At 39.7% G+C, this 16479-nt stretch overlaps 1 protein-coding gene across 2 annotated transcripts; it reads left to right on the top strand.

The window, feature by feature from the left end:
* Positions 1-10079: 10079 nt before the first annotated feature.
* Positions 10080-16199, top strand: LOC107784766 (E3 ubiquitin-protein ligase RGLG2). 2 transcript variants are annotated; one of them, XM_016605943.2, is made up of 12 exons: positions 10080-10259; positions 10788-11121; positions 13742-13826; positions 13929-14069; positions 14180-14293; positions 14382-14479; positions 14654-14733; positions 14865-14970; positions 15055-15182; positions 15302-15578; positions 15677-15733; positions 15831-16199. In XM_016605943.2, exons 2-12 carry the CDS (start codon positions 10828-10830, stop codon positions 15909-15911), a joined length of 1461 nt encoding a protein of 486 aa, XP_016461429.2. In that variant the 5' UTR covers positions 10080-10259; positions 10788-10827; the 3' UTR covers positions 15912-16199. The 2 variants fall into 2 exon arrangements, with proteins under 2 accessions (XP_016461429.2, XP_075090707.1); XM_075234606.1 differs by lacking the exon at positions 10080-10259 and having other exon boundaries at positions 10392-11121.
* The last annotated feature ends 280 nt before the right edge of the window (positions 16200-16479 follow it).

Here is a 16479-nt window from a genome sequence, read left to right as displayed (position 1 = left end):
ACTTGTGATCACTGCGTCTGAGGCAACAACATCTGGCCTGGTAGGAAAAGCATAGAATCGAGCCTACCCGCCACCTGATCAGCCTCCCCCTCTTAGGCGACCCCTAGCTGCCTGACCCCCACCCTGAGATGGCAGGGCGGGTGGTGTAACTGTTGCTGCTGGTGCTGTCGGTCGAGAACTCTGCTGTGAAACCCCACTCAACAGCCTAGGACACTCTCTCTTGAAATGACCAAATTCTCTGCACTCGAAACAACCCCTCCTCTGACGGAACTGTTGCTCCTGATAACCTGATAAATGACCTGCAGAATCCTGTGTGGACGAGGCATGATGAGAACTCTATGCTGGTAGTGCACTGAATGAAGACTGGCCTAAGTGAGCATTGTAAGAACCATGGCTAGCTGATGGACCACGATGAGCTGGACGACCCTTCTGAGCATGTCTGTAAGAACGACCCCTACCTCGATAAAACTGACCCCCTGAAGGAACACCGCTGTAATCACCCGGACCACGAGGCCTCTTAGCCTCTCTCTCTCCACGTTCCTGGCTACGAACCATCTCTATCTGCCGAGCAATATCCACTACCTCATCAAAAGTAGCACCAGATACTCTCTCCCTAGTCATAAGTAATCGCAGCTGATATGTAAAGCCATCAATGAACCTCCTAATCCTCTCCCTATCAGTGGGAACCAACCAAATTGTGTGACGAGTCAACTCAGAAAATCTCATCTCGTACCGCGTCACGGACATATCACCCTGGCGAAGCTGCTCAAACTGTCTGCGCAGCTCTTCTCTACAGGACTGAGGTACGAACTTCTCCAAAAAGACCATGGAGAACTGATGCCAAGTAAGGGGTGCTGCGCCAACAGACCTACGCCTCTCGTAAGTCTCCCACCATCTGAGTGCAACCCCAGAAAACTGAAAAGTAGTGAATGAGACCCCACTGGTCTCAAGAATACCTATTGTCCCAAGCATCCGTTAGCACCTATCCAGAAAATCCTGAGCATCCTCTGACTCAGTACCGCTAAATGGTGGAGGTCGAAGCCTCTCAAATCTCTCAAGTCTCCTCTGCTCATCGTCTGCCATAACAGGAACTACCGGGACCTGAGCAGCTGCAACCAGCTGGGCTGGTAGTGCCTCCGGTATCTGAAGTCCCTGTACTGCCTGGTCTGGAGTACGGGCAACGGGGGTATGAGTACCTCCCCCAACCTGAGAAGTGGCAGGTGCGGCCTGAGCCTAAACCACCTGAAAAAGACCAGTGCAGGCTGCCAATATCTGGGCCAAAGTCTTGTGAATGCCTGCAATCTCAATGGGCACAACTGGTGCTTGAGCTGATCCTTTCGGCTCAACTATATCTGGAATCTGCTCCTAAGCTAGAACAACTGGTGGTACTACATGTGTTGTTCCAACTGTGGTACAAGCTATACCTCGACCTCTACCTCGGCCCGGCCTCTACCACGACCCCGACCTCTTGCGGCCCTAACTGGTGGGACTGGTGGCTGACCGTCCGATCCGGTAGTACGTATCCTCACCATTTGTGAGAGAATATAATAGCAGAAATTTAGTTTCCAGAATCAACAAATTCGCACGACAGAATACAAGAAAGTGAAATTTTCCTAAGGGTTCTGCAGCCTCTCGAGGATAAGTACAGACGTCTCCGTACCGATCCGTAAGACTCTACTAAACCTGCTCAAAACTCGTGAGACCTACGTAACCTAGGCTCTAATACCAACTTGTCACGACCAAAAATCACAACCTGTCGTGATAGCACCTATCTCGATACTAGGCAAGCCGATAATCTCAATAAACCAAAACTTCTCTTTAAGGTTGAAAATATAATAATTAAATACAATACAAACACTCCCCAAAACCTGGTGTCACTTAGTACATGAGCATATAATATGAATACAAGTCTGGAAAATATAGTCTATAATAGTCTGAGACCAAATACAGTAAACAAAGAGATAGAGAAGGAGAGACAAGGTCTGCGGAACACGGCAGCTACCTCAAAATCTCCTGAAAATCAACCGCGCGAAAGGATCAACACCCGCTATGTCCGGGAACACCTGGATCTGCACACGAAGTGCAGGGTGTAGTATGAGTACAACCAACTCAGCAAGTAACAATAATAAATAAGGAACTGAAGATAGTAACGAGCTACACAGTTATGGTTCATTTCCAGTAATTCCAGCAAAGAATAGACATGCTATCAAATCTGGGAGTTTAATGTCAAATCAATTTTTATACAGTTACTCTTCATGTAATCCGTATATCAATAATCTTTCAGAGATTTCACAATAATGACAGATAGTAACTAAGTGCAACAACAAATGAAAATCAAGTACAACCTCTTAGGACAACAATCACTCCCTGGGCTCCCAGCCCTCATCACTCCCTGGGCTCCCAGCCCTCATCGCTTACTCTTAATAGGTACCCGCGCTCACTGGGGGGGTACAGACTCCGGAGGGGCTCCTACAGCCCAAGCGCTATAATCTGCACGGATAACTCACGTGCCATAATATAAATATCTGGATCCGCATGGCCAACTAACGTGCTGCACGGCCAACTCACATGCTATAGTATAATATAAGGATTCGCACGGCCAACTCACGTGCAATAGTATAATATAAGGATCTGCACGACCAACTCACGTGCTATGATATCAATATCTCACAATCAGGCCCTCGGCCTCTCTCAGTCATAAATCTCTCCAGTCTCTCGGGCTCTCATTAATCATGAAATCAGCCCAAACAACAATGATATGATGTATCAATAATAATAACAGAGACTGAGATAAAATGTGCAAGTAAAAACTGAGACTGAGTACATATAGCATTTAGCAGGCAATTCAACAAGTACGCGACCTTTGTGGGTCCCAACAGTACTATCACATAGCCTAAGCATGATTTCTAACATGAGCTACAGTCAAATTTTATCAACACATAGAGAGCATATAGCTAACAACAAATTATTCAACTTTACAGTTTCCCGGGACGGACCAAGTCATAATCCTCTCGGTGCACACCCACATGCCCATCATCTAGCATGTGCGTCACCTCCAAAATAATCACATGATACCAAAATCCGGGGTTTAATACCCTCAGGACCAGATTTAAAACTGTTACTTACCTCAAAACGTGAAACTCTTTACTCTGCTATGCCTTTGCCTCGCAAATCGGCCTCCGAATGCCTCGAATCTAGTCACAAATAATTCGTTTCAGTCAATAAAATTTATTGAAATTAATTCCATAAGAAAATACTAATTTTTCATAAAAATCCAAAATTTAGCTCAAAAATCGCCCGTGGGGCCCACGTCTCGGAACCCGACAAAAGTTACAAAATCCGAAAGCCCATTCAACCACGAGTCTACCAATATCAACTTTACCAAAATCCGACCTCAACTCGATCCTCAAATCTACAAATCTTATTTCCAAATTTCTAAGTTCCAATCTCCGATTTACACCTCAAAATCATGTAATCTAGTCAAATTATTCGATGATAATTCAATATTATGGAGTAGATATGATCACAAGGGACTTACCTCAAGTTTTTCTTGAAAATATATCAAAAATCGCCTCTCCTCAAGCTCCAATTTGTCAAAAATGGCGAATGGGACGAAGTCCCTATTTTTATAATTCTGCCTAGACAACCTCGGTTCTGCCTCGATCTTGGCCTTCGATCTTGGCCTTCGATCGAGGTCCTTGATCCTAGGCCTCGATCCTAGGCCTCGATCCTGGCCCTCGATCCTAGGCCTCGATCCTGGCCCTCGATTCTAGGCCTCGATCGTGGCTTCGATCCTGATCCTCGATCATGGCCCTCGACCCTGGCCTTCGATCATGTCTTCGACCCTGCCTTTGACCGTGACCCTCGACCCTGGGCTCGATCATGGCCCTCGACCCTGGGCTCGATCATGGCTTCGATCGTGGCCCTCGACCTTGGGCTCGATCATGGCTTCGATCGTGGCCCTCGACCCTGGGCTCGATTTGGGCTCACATCTGGGCTCGATTTCTGGGCTCGATTCTGAGAGATTTCTGGGCTCGAATCTGGCAGAAGAAATTTCCAACAGAAGGAAATTGCAGCAAATGTTGTAGTTCAATTTTTTGATCCGTTAACTATCCGAAACTCACTCGAGGCCCTCGGGACCTCAACCGAATATACCAACAAGTCCTAAAATATCATACGAACTTAGTGGAATCCTCAAATCACCTCAAACAACGATAAAAACCATGAATTACGCCCCAATTCAAGCCTATTGAACTTTGAAATTTCTAATTTCTACAAATAATGCTGAAACCTATCAAATCACGTCTGATTGACCTCAAATTTTGCACACAGGTCATAAATGACATAACATACCTATTAAAATTTTCAGAATCGAATTTCGACCCCGATATCAAAAAGTCAACCCCTCGGTCAAACTTTCCAAAAATTCAACTTTCGGTATTTCAAGTCTAATTCCTCTACGGACTTCCAAAAATTCTTTCGGATACGCTCCTAAGTCCGAAATCACCATACGGAGCTATTGGAATTATCAGAATTCGAATCCGAGGTCGTTTACACATAGGTCCATATCCGGTCCACTTTTCTAACTTAATATTTTTTTTCCAATTATGAGACTAAGTATCTCATTTCACTCCGAATTCCTTCTGGACCCGAACCAACTAACCTGATAAGTTATAAATCAATAGCAAGGCATAAATTAAGCAGTAAATGGGGAAATAGGGTTATAATATTTAAAACAACCGGTTGGGTCGTTACATTGACACCATTCGAGATTACATGAGATGGAGTCCTCAGATATCGAGGTCGATTATGTGTTCCTAATGTGGCAGGGTTGCGCCGGCAGGTTATAGGAGAAACTCACTATTCTTGTTATTCTGTTCATCCAGGAGCGACGAAGATGTATCATGATATCAAGGAGGTATACTGGTGGGATGAAATGAAGAAGGATATAGCAGAGTTTGTTGCTCAGTGCCCAAATTGTCAGCAGGTTAAGATTAAGCATCAGAAACCCGGTGGATTATTGCAGGCTATAGAGATTCCGACTTGGAAATGGGAAGTAATTAATATGGATTTCATCATAGGCTTACCTCGTACCCAACGTAAGTTCGATTCTATATGGGTGATTGTTGATAGACTTACAAAATCAACCCATTTTCTATCTATCAGGACTACGTATTCAGTAGAGGATTATGCAATACTTTACATTAAAAAGATAATACGACTTCATGGTGTCCCTATATCTATTATCTGAGATAGAGGTGCTCAGTTTACAGCTAATTTCTGGAGGTCCTTCCAAAAAGGATTGGGGACTCAGGTAAGTCTTAGTACAACATTTCATCCCCAGATAGACGGTCAGGCTGAGCGTACTATTCAGACACTTGAATATATGCTACGGGCTTGTGTGATGGACTTCAGGGGTGGCTGGGATGATCATCTTTCGCTTATTGAGTTCGCGTATAATAATAGCTATCATTCCAGCATTCAGATGGCTCCATACGAATCTCTTTACGGACGAAAGTGTAGGTCACCTATCAGATGGTTCGAGGTTGGGGAAGCCAAGTTAGTAGGACCAGAGTTGGTACAACAGACAGTTGAGAAGATTAAGCTTATACGGGAAAGGCTATTAGCAGCTCAGAGTCGTCAGAAGTCCTATGCAGATAATCGATGACGAGAATTAGAGTTTCAGGTAGATGACTGGGTATTCCTAAAGGTATCACCCATGAAAGGCGTTATGAGATTCGGTAAGAAAGGCAAGCTTAGCCCTCGGTACATTGGACCTTATAAGATTATACGCAAAGTAGGCCAAGTAGCATATAAGTTAGACTTACCTTCCAACTTGGAGTCTGTACATCCAGTCTTTCATGTGTCTATGCTTCGTAAGTGTATTGGAGATCCTTATAGAGTCATTCCAATTGACGATGTTCAGGTTGCAGAGCAACTATCATATGAGGAAGCTCCCATTGCTATACTAGATAGACAAGTTCGGAGATTGAGAACTAAGGATGTAGCTTCGGTTAAAGTACTTTGGAGAAACAATAATGTGGAGGAGATGACTTGGAAAGCTGAAGAAGACATGAAGACTAGGTATCCTCACTTGTTTCTGCTTCCATAGGAGGATCGAACTTAGACATCACAGCCTTTAGGTACGTATATGATACTAGATTCTTATGTTAGTTACTGTCATTGGTCGTGTGAGGCCATTGGTGTTATTGATGATTGTGACCCTATGTGGCTTTGTATTTTTGGATTTTCTGCATGACAGGTTGGTACTAGTAATGTTATAGAGGAGACTCTGCCAGAATTTCTATAGAACTCTAAGAGTTAACATTTAAGGACGAATGTTTCTAAAGGGGGAAAGGATGTTACATCCCGTGCTTTCGGTCTATGGCTTGAGTCGCTCGGCATATGTAAATAGACCCGAGCCATGAAAGAATTTTGGTCATATCTAAGTATACAAAAAAAGATCACGGTGTATAAAAAGATGAAGTCTCGAAATAATGTATGACTTACAAGTATGACGATGATGGTTAGGAACAATAGTTGGTGTTTGCAAAATAGGCTACTGACTAGTGTTGATTATCTTGATAATGAGTTTAATAAATGTGTTAAACAATTTGGTATATATCAAATTGAGGTCAAAGAATTTATGACGTGCATTAGTTAAATTTTGGAGTGTAGTGAAAGAAAGAACAATAATGGAATTAGCTAAAGATGAAAATGGACCATGCCATAATTGAGGATTGACACCTTTTCACGTGGATGCATAATATGAAATGAGGAAATGACTCATTCACACTATATAGGTGATCTGGTGGTTGTATATAGGGGGTGGACAATTCATATTTTTTTATATAGGGAAAGTGGAACCCACGGTCCAAGGGGTTATGAATTGTCTTAATATACTACATGAATTAAATTAGTTTCTTAGTAAGAATAAAGGCAGCAATGAAAGTTAGTTCTTTCTTACGGTATGAAGAGTTCTTTAACTTGAATTGAGGCAGCAAATTTATTAACCATAGCATATTATTCAATTCATATAAACCCCATCTCAATCAACTAGAAGCCCTTTACAATTGCACCTTACGGACAACTATCTCTAAGGAAATTGTATTGCAATTTTCTTCTTAGTTTGAAAGATTTGTGTGCAAAGGTGTTGGGAAGGCTCATCTCCAGTTCATCTTATCCCTTTTCTTCAAATAATTAAGGTAAGAATTTAATAATCCTTCTAGATAAGTTTATCTTCAACTTAGAGAATTCCACTTTAATTTCTTATTAATGTAGAAATAAAGGTTCTTGTAGTATATTTGACGAGGATTTGGTTGTGTTGAAGGGCTGAAAATATAGATATAAATATGTATATGTGTTGTTATCCTTGCTGTTCAAGGTAATATCATACCCTTCTCCATGTATTTGAGGTCATTTGGATCATAGTTTGGTTATTAATGAAGTGTTGTAGTTGTTGAACGATTTTGAGCGGTTTCTTAAGGTATCCTATGGCTGAAAATTGTGAAGTATAGTTGTTTGTGATGGTGGTTGTGTTGTGAGTAGAGGAGAAGAGCTAGTAGTGTTGAATTGCCATTGTAGGGTGAGATGAAGCTTATGCACCCTAAGTGTTTGATAAAATAACGTAGTGAATCCAATTCTTGGTTTATTGATTCGATTATGATCCAAATAATTTATACAATGTAGATTATCATTCGTAGAGCGTATGGGAACTCGTGAGCTATCGCTAGCCAAGCAATAAAGGTATGTTAAGGTTATCCCTTCTTTCCTTTTGGAATGATCCATATGATATAAACGAAACAGACAAACATATAATTTTCATAAATGTCTCTATTCATAGAAGCACTAGGGGTGCCTATGTTCTTGAATTCCCATGTGTTTTATTATTATATCTTCTGTTCATGGGTCTCAGAAAAATACATAGTTGATAAAGTTTATCGGAAGGCATATTGATGTTATGACATTCCGAGAAATCTTATTAACCTACTTCTTATCCATTTTATTCATTTATACATGTACATTGACCCATGACCAGATGGTGTTATATACGCGTATATTATATGTATATGAGATATGAGAAAAGGTTATGACGTTATATACGCACCTCCACCTGATCAGTTGGTATACATTGATGATTTCGCCCACAGAGGCCGAGATGATATGATGGGATGCCCTCAGAGGCTTGATGATGTTATGTACGCATATACCTATGCATGATATGACATTTATACGCATATGCATGACATTATAAAAGTTTCATGATTCACAAAGCTATTCAGACTCACGGGTTGAGTCCTTTACTCCATATTTCTTTTATGTCTTTTACATACTACTTTCCATGCCTTACATACTTGGTACATTATTCGTACTGACGCCCCTATTGCTTGGGGCCTGCGTTTCATGCCCGCAGATGCAGGTAGACAGGTTGACGGTCCCCATTCTTAGGATCATTGTTCAGCGAGAGTTGGTGTGCTCTATTTGATCCGGAGCTGCTATTGGGTTTTGGTACGATACGTTTGTATACATATATGGGTATGACGGGGCCCAGTCCCGTCCTTTATATAGTTTTACACTCTATTAGAGGTCTATAGACAGTCATGTGTAGTTGGATAGTATGTGATCAGTAGTTTATTGCTAGATGTTATGCATGACATACACTTATTCAATATTTTATCTTAGACCTATGCTTAGAGATGTTCGACAGGTAGACTCGGGCTCTCGTTATGGCCCATCGGTTGGGTCGTGACAATAGGATGGAATAAAACCGATCGATTTCGGTCGGAATTCTCATATTAAAATCCCGAAATTCATAAATTCCGACTGACTTCGGTCGGTAATTTCAATCTGAAATCTGCAGAAATTTGAAAATACCGACCGAGGTCGATCGAAAATAACTTTTTTTAATTTATTTTTTAATTATTCCGACCGATTTCGGTCGGTCTGTTAAATTTTACAATGAAATGCAAAATTATTATATATTTGCATTGCCGACCGAAGTCAGTCGCTATTTATTCTTCGGAAAAATAAATAAAAATCAATTCAAATATTACCGACCGATTTCGGTCGGTATATTTATTCTTCCAATAAAAGTTGTCAGTCAAAGCGGTCAACCAAAGGTTAAATTAACCGACCGACTTTGGTCGAAAAATTGCGACCGTCTTCGATCGCCACATCTTAGCGACCACTATGGTTACGACGAATTAAAATCGGTCGGAAATTAGTCGGTTTTCTTATATTTTCGACCGATTTCGATCGATTTTCGTGGACAATTTTTGACAGTTTTCTAGTAGTGAATTATCATGAAAAATACAAAGTGAGAATGATTCGCTACAGGAAATCACTCTTGTATTTCTCTAAGTTTTATATATAACTAGTCAACTACCAACAACCACCAAAGGGTTATGGGATGGATCGATCGCTTAACCCTCAGGAGGTCTTGAATTCGAACCTTGAATGTATTTCTTAAAAGGAGAGATCTCTTTATCTTTCGAATTAGTCGGAAGTCCCAATACAAATAACAATACTTATACAAATTAATATTATTTTTGATGAATTTAGTTGGACCAATTCGCCGCATATTAAAAAATGGACAGAGGAGGATGAACAACCTTTTGTAGTTGCAACTATACTCGAGGTGCAGAATCCTACTTGAAAAATACTTCCACGTTTTAGATCATTTTGACCAACGTAGTGTCTTCTTCACATATTTTTCACATTTCAGTTCATTTTGACCAACTAATTATTTACTTTCAAATATTTTCTTCCCTTTCTAAATTTCAACTACTACCATATTTTGTTTTTTCACTAGTACTAGTAGTTTGAGATTTGTGACAGGTAAATATTTAACGAGATTGAACAAAGCATGACCAGTAAAATAAGAGGCCCAGAGCCATAGGAGCCTATCTTTTTATCCAGCTGATAATGATGGAATCTTAATAAAAAAAATAAAGTGACCAAACTTTAATCATTTTCCATTAATAAAAGAAATACCCAACTTTTCACCCGTGACCTAACGAGGAAAGTTCCATGTGCCTATCCAAAAGTGCATATATAACTTCCAAAAGTTACTGCACACTATATTTTATTGAGAAAAAAGTATATTTCCTTTCTGATAAAATAAATCTTTTCCTAGTATACTGCAGTTTTTTCAAACAGATTCGATTCGATCCACCATTAAAATCCAATAATCACAAAGTTTTTAAACCCCACGAATCCAAAAATAATATGTTGCACTGACTCTATTTTCCACTGATCAGGTATGTAGTTTGTCCCTCTCAACGTCTCTGCCTGTTCAAGTTTTGCGGTTTCCGATTGAAAAATGTGAAACCCGTTTGCTTAAATAGATTTAAGTATTTGACTAGTATAATTTTCTAGGTTTGTACTTTCCTACGAAATTATTGGTCTGTATTATTTTAGTGTTACGTGTCTTCTCTCTTGTTTCCTACTGTCATCTGCTGTCGTAATGGCGTATGTAGTTTTGTTAGAAAAGATAATGTAGAAGCCAAAGTCCATATTGAGTCGGTTTTGTATGATTACAAGTCTCAATTTGATAACCAAGTCTTAGCCATCTTTAGCCACCTTCTCTTCTTAACTAGTAATTCTTATTTCTTACACGCGTGAAATTATATTCAAGATTCAGACCCTCATCTACAAACTTTCGTGTTCAGTTTGTACATAAATAATAAAAAAAAACCTTTTCCCCTAGTTTCTGTGATTTTGATAGATAGAAGATAAGAGATCCTTTTGTGTTCTGATTGATTTTAATAAGGACTTTTTGATTGCAGTATTTGAGATTTTTGTTTAGATAGTTGACTTTTTTGATTGATGGGTGGAAAGAGTTCAAGAGAGGATAGTTGGAGGCAAACTTCATCAACTCGATCTTCTTGGAATCAATACAATTATCCTCAAACTCAATCATCTTATCCACAGCAAGATAGTTACAACTACCCACCATCCCACCACCACCAGCAGGCTGTTCCTTCCTATGCACCTCCACCACCCCAACAGAGTTATCCACCTCCTCCACCCCAACAACAGAATTATCCCTCTCATGTTCCAAAACCGAGACTTGATCGGAGATACTCCAGAATTGCCGACAATTATTCTTCCCTGGATGAGGTATGTATGAATTAGAATTACTTTTACCTTTTGTTACATGTATTTGTCTGCTGCCTACCCTTTGGGCTTTACTAGTATCAACCTTATGGTTTGTGAAATTAGCACTTCAGGAATACTGGGTTTGTTGTTGTTGTTGGCGCCTATATTTTATTTTGCATTCACCTGATGGGTTAATAAGGTGAATTTGACTTTTGGATTAAGAATAACTATTTAGGAGTAGCATTTATTAGATGACTTGAAGGTAACTAGGTACAAGTATATTTGTTAATTTTTTTGATAATCATGGTTTCCGTATAGGTGCTAGGTAACTCTGCCCACCGAGGTTTGGATGTATGAGAAGAAATCACCTAGTGTTTTTGGCTCCGCTGGAATATGAACCTTAGGCCTCATGGCCTCAACCTACTTCATTGACCACCAGGCCATACCCTTGGGTGTATTCACTATTTTAGTACAACTAATTGATGTCGAAACCATTAAATCAAATGAGTTGTGGTAGAATCTGGAACTCAATCCCATAAAGTTCAACTCCGGCGTCACCCTCTGGGTGCATGGAGTCTTTCTTATCCTATTCCTTGTACGTGTATGTTAGTACTTAAACTTTTTAAAAGCGGTTTTGTCGTCTACAACTGAAAAATAAAATGTAAAAGGGTGAAAATGATGGACTAGATAACTGCGGCGGTGGAAAAAGAAGATGCTCCTCGGATAAGATCTCCCTTCACGTTTTGGCGTGAATCTATTGGTGTTTAGTTTTGACTGTAGCGGGTAAGAATCACATCAATTAGGAGTAAGCCTCAGAACTTTTAAAGATTTTCAGTAATGTGCACCGTATTGGTTGCCGTTTGTCAAAAATCACGGGGTAGCAAGACAGAGTATGCCAGTATAACTGGTTTGAAGTTGCTATTCGTTACTGCATCCTCCAGCCTACCACAACTTTGTTGCCTCTTCTCTTAAATCTTGCAAGTATCTAGAATTATGCTTGTTGATTCTTATTTACCCTTTCAGAGATTTGCTTAGATAAGAACTAAAATTCTGTTCGGGCCTATCTGGGGAAGTTGCCTCCTGAAGACTTTTCCCTTATCTAGTTTGGAGCATCGATCTTTAATTCTGCTGCTTAAACTTTTTAAAAGCGGTTTTGTCGTCTACAACTGAAAAATAAAATGTAAAAGGGTGAAAATGATGGACTAGATAACTGCGGCGGTGGAAAAAGAAGATGCTCCTCGGATAAGATCTCCCTTCACGTTTTGGCGTGAATCTATTGGTGTTTAGTTTTGACTGTAGCGGGTAAGAATCACATCAATTAGGAGTAAGCCTCAGAACTTTTAAAGATTTTCAGTAATGTGCACCGTATTGGTTGCCGTTTGTCAAAAATCACGGGGTAGCAAGACAGAGTATGCCAGTATAACTGGTTTGAAGTTGCTATTCGTTACTGCATCCTCCAGCCTACCACAACTTTGTTGCCTCTTCTCTTAAATCTTGCAAGTATCTAGAATTATGCTTGTTGATTCTTATTTACCCTTTCAGAGATTTGCTTAGATAAGAACTAAAATTCTGTTCGGGCCTATCTGGGGAAGTTGCCTCCTGAAGACTTTTCCCTTATCTAGTTTGGAGCATCGATCTTTAATTCTGCTGCTTTTCTAGATCAACCTGAGGGATCTCAATGTCTCTGGATGTTCCCAAATGAAGATCTGTTGCATGCCAAAGTCCAGAGAGACAGGCATGAAAAAAGAAGTCCAAAAAGATAAGCAGTACTTTCACTAGCCTCAGTCTTTAGAGGAACATGACTTATCCACAGTCTAGAAAGCTGGAAACAATTGACACGTTATGAATGTTGTAGGAAAGTTGGAATGATCAATGAATTTAGTGGAACATGACTTATCCATATTCTAGAAAGTTGGAAAATTGACATGTCATGAATGTTGTAGGGAAATGGGAATGATCAATGAACTAGAATGAACCAAATTTAGAGGATAGTGCCTTTTCGTTTTCGGTAGTGTCAAATTAATCCAAAGGAGATGGATTCAGCTGGTACTATAAGGTTAAGAGAGATATTGGTACATGGTAGTGTGAGGAAAAAACAACCTGAAAGAGATATATACCAGAAATGGTTTTACATCTTTGCTGAATATCAATATTGGATTAAGAGTTGAGAGGTTTCTGTCAGTGTACTCACTCTTTCTCATGTAGAAAGAGATAAAAAAGGTTTTTTCTTCATAAGTTAGGATAACTTTGACTAAATTTATTAGTTGAAAGGTTTCAGTGTCACAAGCTGACAGATGAGCCGTGAGCCTTAGTTGGACTTGCCAATATTTACCAAGTGGGAGAGTTTTATGTATTCATGCCTTCTTTGATGGCACTCGGACAACAATTGGCTGGATATGTCGAATAGTGACAAAAGGCATCAAAACCCCCTCTCCTATGCACTCTTTTAGGTGTAACATAAGGTTTCATTTGGGGGTACAGTACTTTCTCTTTATCTTCCATACTTCCTTTTAAGATGTAATTTTTAGCCTTACTGATGTAAATATTGGATCCTAATTTTAATGACTCCCATTTTAAGTACTTTTGCCTATGCTCTTCACCTCTTACGCATGATAAAAATACGACATTGTTCTGTAATCAGGTGACTGAAGCCCTTGCACGAGAGGGCTTGGAGTCTTCAAATCTGATTGTGGGCATTGATTTCACCAAGAGCAATGAATGGACAGGTTAAGCTCTGACTCTTCCCTCTGCTTCCTCTCTCTGGTTAGCTGTATGTGATATTATATTTTACAATTGAATATACTGAAGGGGCCTTTGCTCTCTTTTAGGTAAGAGGTCTTTTGGTGGTCGGAGCCTACATCACATCGGGCAGAATTTGAACCCATATGAGCAAGCAATTTCTATAATTGGAAAAACCTTGGCCGCATTTGATGAGGATAACTTAATTCCGTGTTTTGGATTTGGAGATGGTATTCTAAAATCCTCTTCTTCTTCTTTTGTTTGCCCATAAAACTTTTTCCTATTTGGGGAATTTTCTCACAATATTAATTTTTTGTTCCATGTGGATAACTTCTTACAGCATCAACTCATGATCAAGATGTATTCAGTTTCTTTCCCGATGAAAGATTTTGTAATGGTTTTGAGGAAGTTCTATCTCGTTACAGAGAAATTGTCCCCGAGCTAAAGCTTGCAGGTATAAATTCTATTACAGACAATTGTTCGCCAGCTTTATACGCGGTAATTTATTGGGTTTATTTAGGCACCTTCTCATATTGATACAGGACCAACGTCATTTGCCCCGGTCATTGAAATGGCCATGACAATAGTTGAGCAGAGTGGTGGCCAGTACCATGTTCTAGTAATCATTGCAGATGGGCAGGTATTGTCTTTATCAATATCATGCGAATACAAAGACAAGAACAAGAAAAAATAGCACACTGACAAATAGCTTAGCTTTAGTTGTATAGTGAGTGAGCGAGTTAGATGTCCTTGTTGGTTGTCATATTTGTGTATTTTAAGTGTATATTACATCTTTGCATTATGCTCTCCTTAGGTAACTAGAAGTGTCGATACTGGACATGGACAATTAAGTCCGCAGGAGCAGAAAACAGTAGATGCAATCGTACGAGCAAGGTACTTGTCACTAATTTCTTTTCGCTGTCTTTTTGTGTTAGTAATTTTTTTTTTGTTGTTGTTATGTTACTTGCTGCTGCCTTTTTATTCTTATACTCAATTTGCGGAGTGCATTGTCTTATTTCATGCAGTAAGTTTCCCTTGTCAATTATACTTGTTGGGGTTGGCGATGGACCCTGGGATATGATGAAGGAATTTGATGATAATATTCCTGCTCGGGACTTTGATAATTTCCAGGTTGGTGGTGTTGGTCTAGATTGTGGTATTCTTTTCTAGAACATTTTCCTTTGATGTTGTTTAATTGTGTTTTTTTCCTATTAGTTTGTCAATTTCACGGAGATCATGGCCAAAAATGTATCTCATACTCGAAAAGAGACGGAGTTTGCTCTTTCAGCATTGATGGAAATCCCTACACAATATAAAGCAACCGTGGTGCTTAACTTACTGGGGTCAGATCTCACTCTGCTTATTTATTCATCTATTTATTTGTTTTCATTCTGCTATACGTTTCTCCTCACTTCTCCTATCAAGTTATAGGTGATGACATCTTCTAATTGCTTAATTGCAGTGGACAAAGTGGAACGTCTCCTGGTAGGGTAGCTCTTCCCCCTCCTATGTATGGGGCAACATCTGTCGGTGGTTCAAAGCCCTCACGTGCAGCGAGTTTTCAGCAGCCCACAAGCGCTTATTATGGTTATGGAAGCCCTGCTGATGCACCTCCGCATTTTCAGCAGACTCCAAGTTCGTATTATGATCAGACTCGCTCAGTTGACACTGCTCCATCTGCTCCCAGCTCTCCCTACATTGCTCCATCTGCTACCACCTCCTCTACATATGACAACCAGGTATGCATTTGCTTTATACTGCTGCATTTACAAATTATTATTATGGCTAATGAAACAGTGTGAGTTGTCTGAAACGAATGTGTTTCTTCGCTGTGCAGGTTTGCCCCATTTGCCTTACTAACCCAAAAGACATGGCCTTTGGCTGTGGGCATCAGGTACACAACTTTCCTTTCTCCTCCCTGTAAAAGCAACCAGATTTTTTGGGGAGATTAAGCCTTTTATGAGTTAACAATTTGGTATTCTTTGATGCAGACATGTTGTGAGTGCGGGAGAGCACTTGAAAATTGCCCTATATGTCGAAGTTCAATTCAAACCCGAATAAAGCTCTACTGAGTTACTTGTTTTGCTCTGATTCCTTTTTCTGCTCCAGCCTGCAATTCTTTTTGATCAGTTTGGATGTGAAAGTTGGTGGTGATGCTGATTTTTTTATTTGTTGGATAAGGCATTAGCATTGCGCTAACATGATTTCCTTCTTCTGTACATTGTTTGATTCTTGATTGTACTTATTTTTTTCAATTAGACTTCCAATATTATATTAGAAGCTTAAGATCCCCAGGATAAAAATATTTGTAAATCATTTTTTCATTTTCATATGTGTGCCCTTTTAGAGTCTTTTTGTGATGGTGTGGAAACCTTGTCCTGTTGTTGGTTGCATATGTGTAACCTGCTGCTTCAAGACCTAATGCAGTTTTAAAATGTTTTAGTGACTATACATTCACTCAAAGCATGTGCAATAAGCCTAATATAATAGCTTTGACATTGTCTTCGACAATTAGATAATTGTTGTTCAAGTTGGAACATCTTTTGGTTCAAAAATGTGATTGGAGTTTCACAAATACAATATGTGGAAAATACAACAGGAGATGGTTTTTCTTTTCCCTTTTTTGTTCTTTTTGGTTAC

The sequence above is a fragment of the Nicotiana tabacum genome, chromosome 17, assembly GCF_000715075.1.
Source record: "Nicotiana tabacum cultivar K326 chromosome 17, ASM71507v2, whole genome shotgun sequence".
In the NCBI taxonomy this organism is placed as follows: domain Eukaryota; kingdom Viridiplantae; phylum Streptophyta; class Magnoliopsida; order Solanales; family Solanaceae; genus Nicotiana; species Nicotiana tabacum.
The sequence above is the reverse complement of the archived record's forward strand: the minus strand, read 5'-3'. Positions and strand labels throughout refer to the sequence as shown.

Coding starts and splice junctions, on each gene's coding strand:
- LOC107784766 (XM_016605943.2), top strand. CDS start 10,828: ATGGGTGGAAAGAGTTCAAGAGAGGATAGTTGGAGGCAAACTTCATCA. Junction 15,183..15,301: donor GTGGTGCTTAACTTACTGGG/GTCAGATCTCAC, acceptor GCTTAATTGCAG/TGGACAAAGTGGAACGTCTC. Junction 15,579..15,676: donor CCTCTACATATGACAACCAG/GTATGCATTTGC, acceptor TTCGCTGTGCAG/GTTTGCCCCATTTGCCTTAC.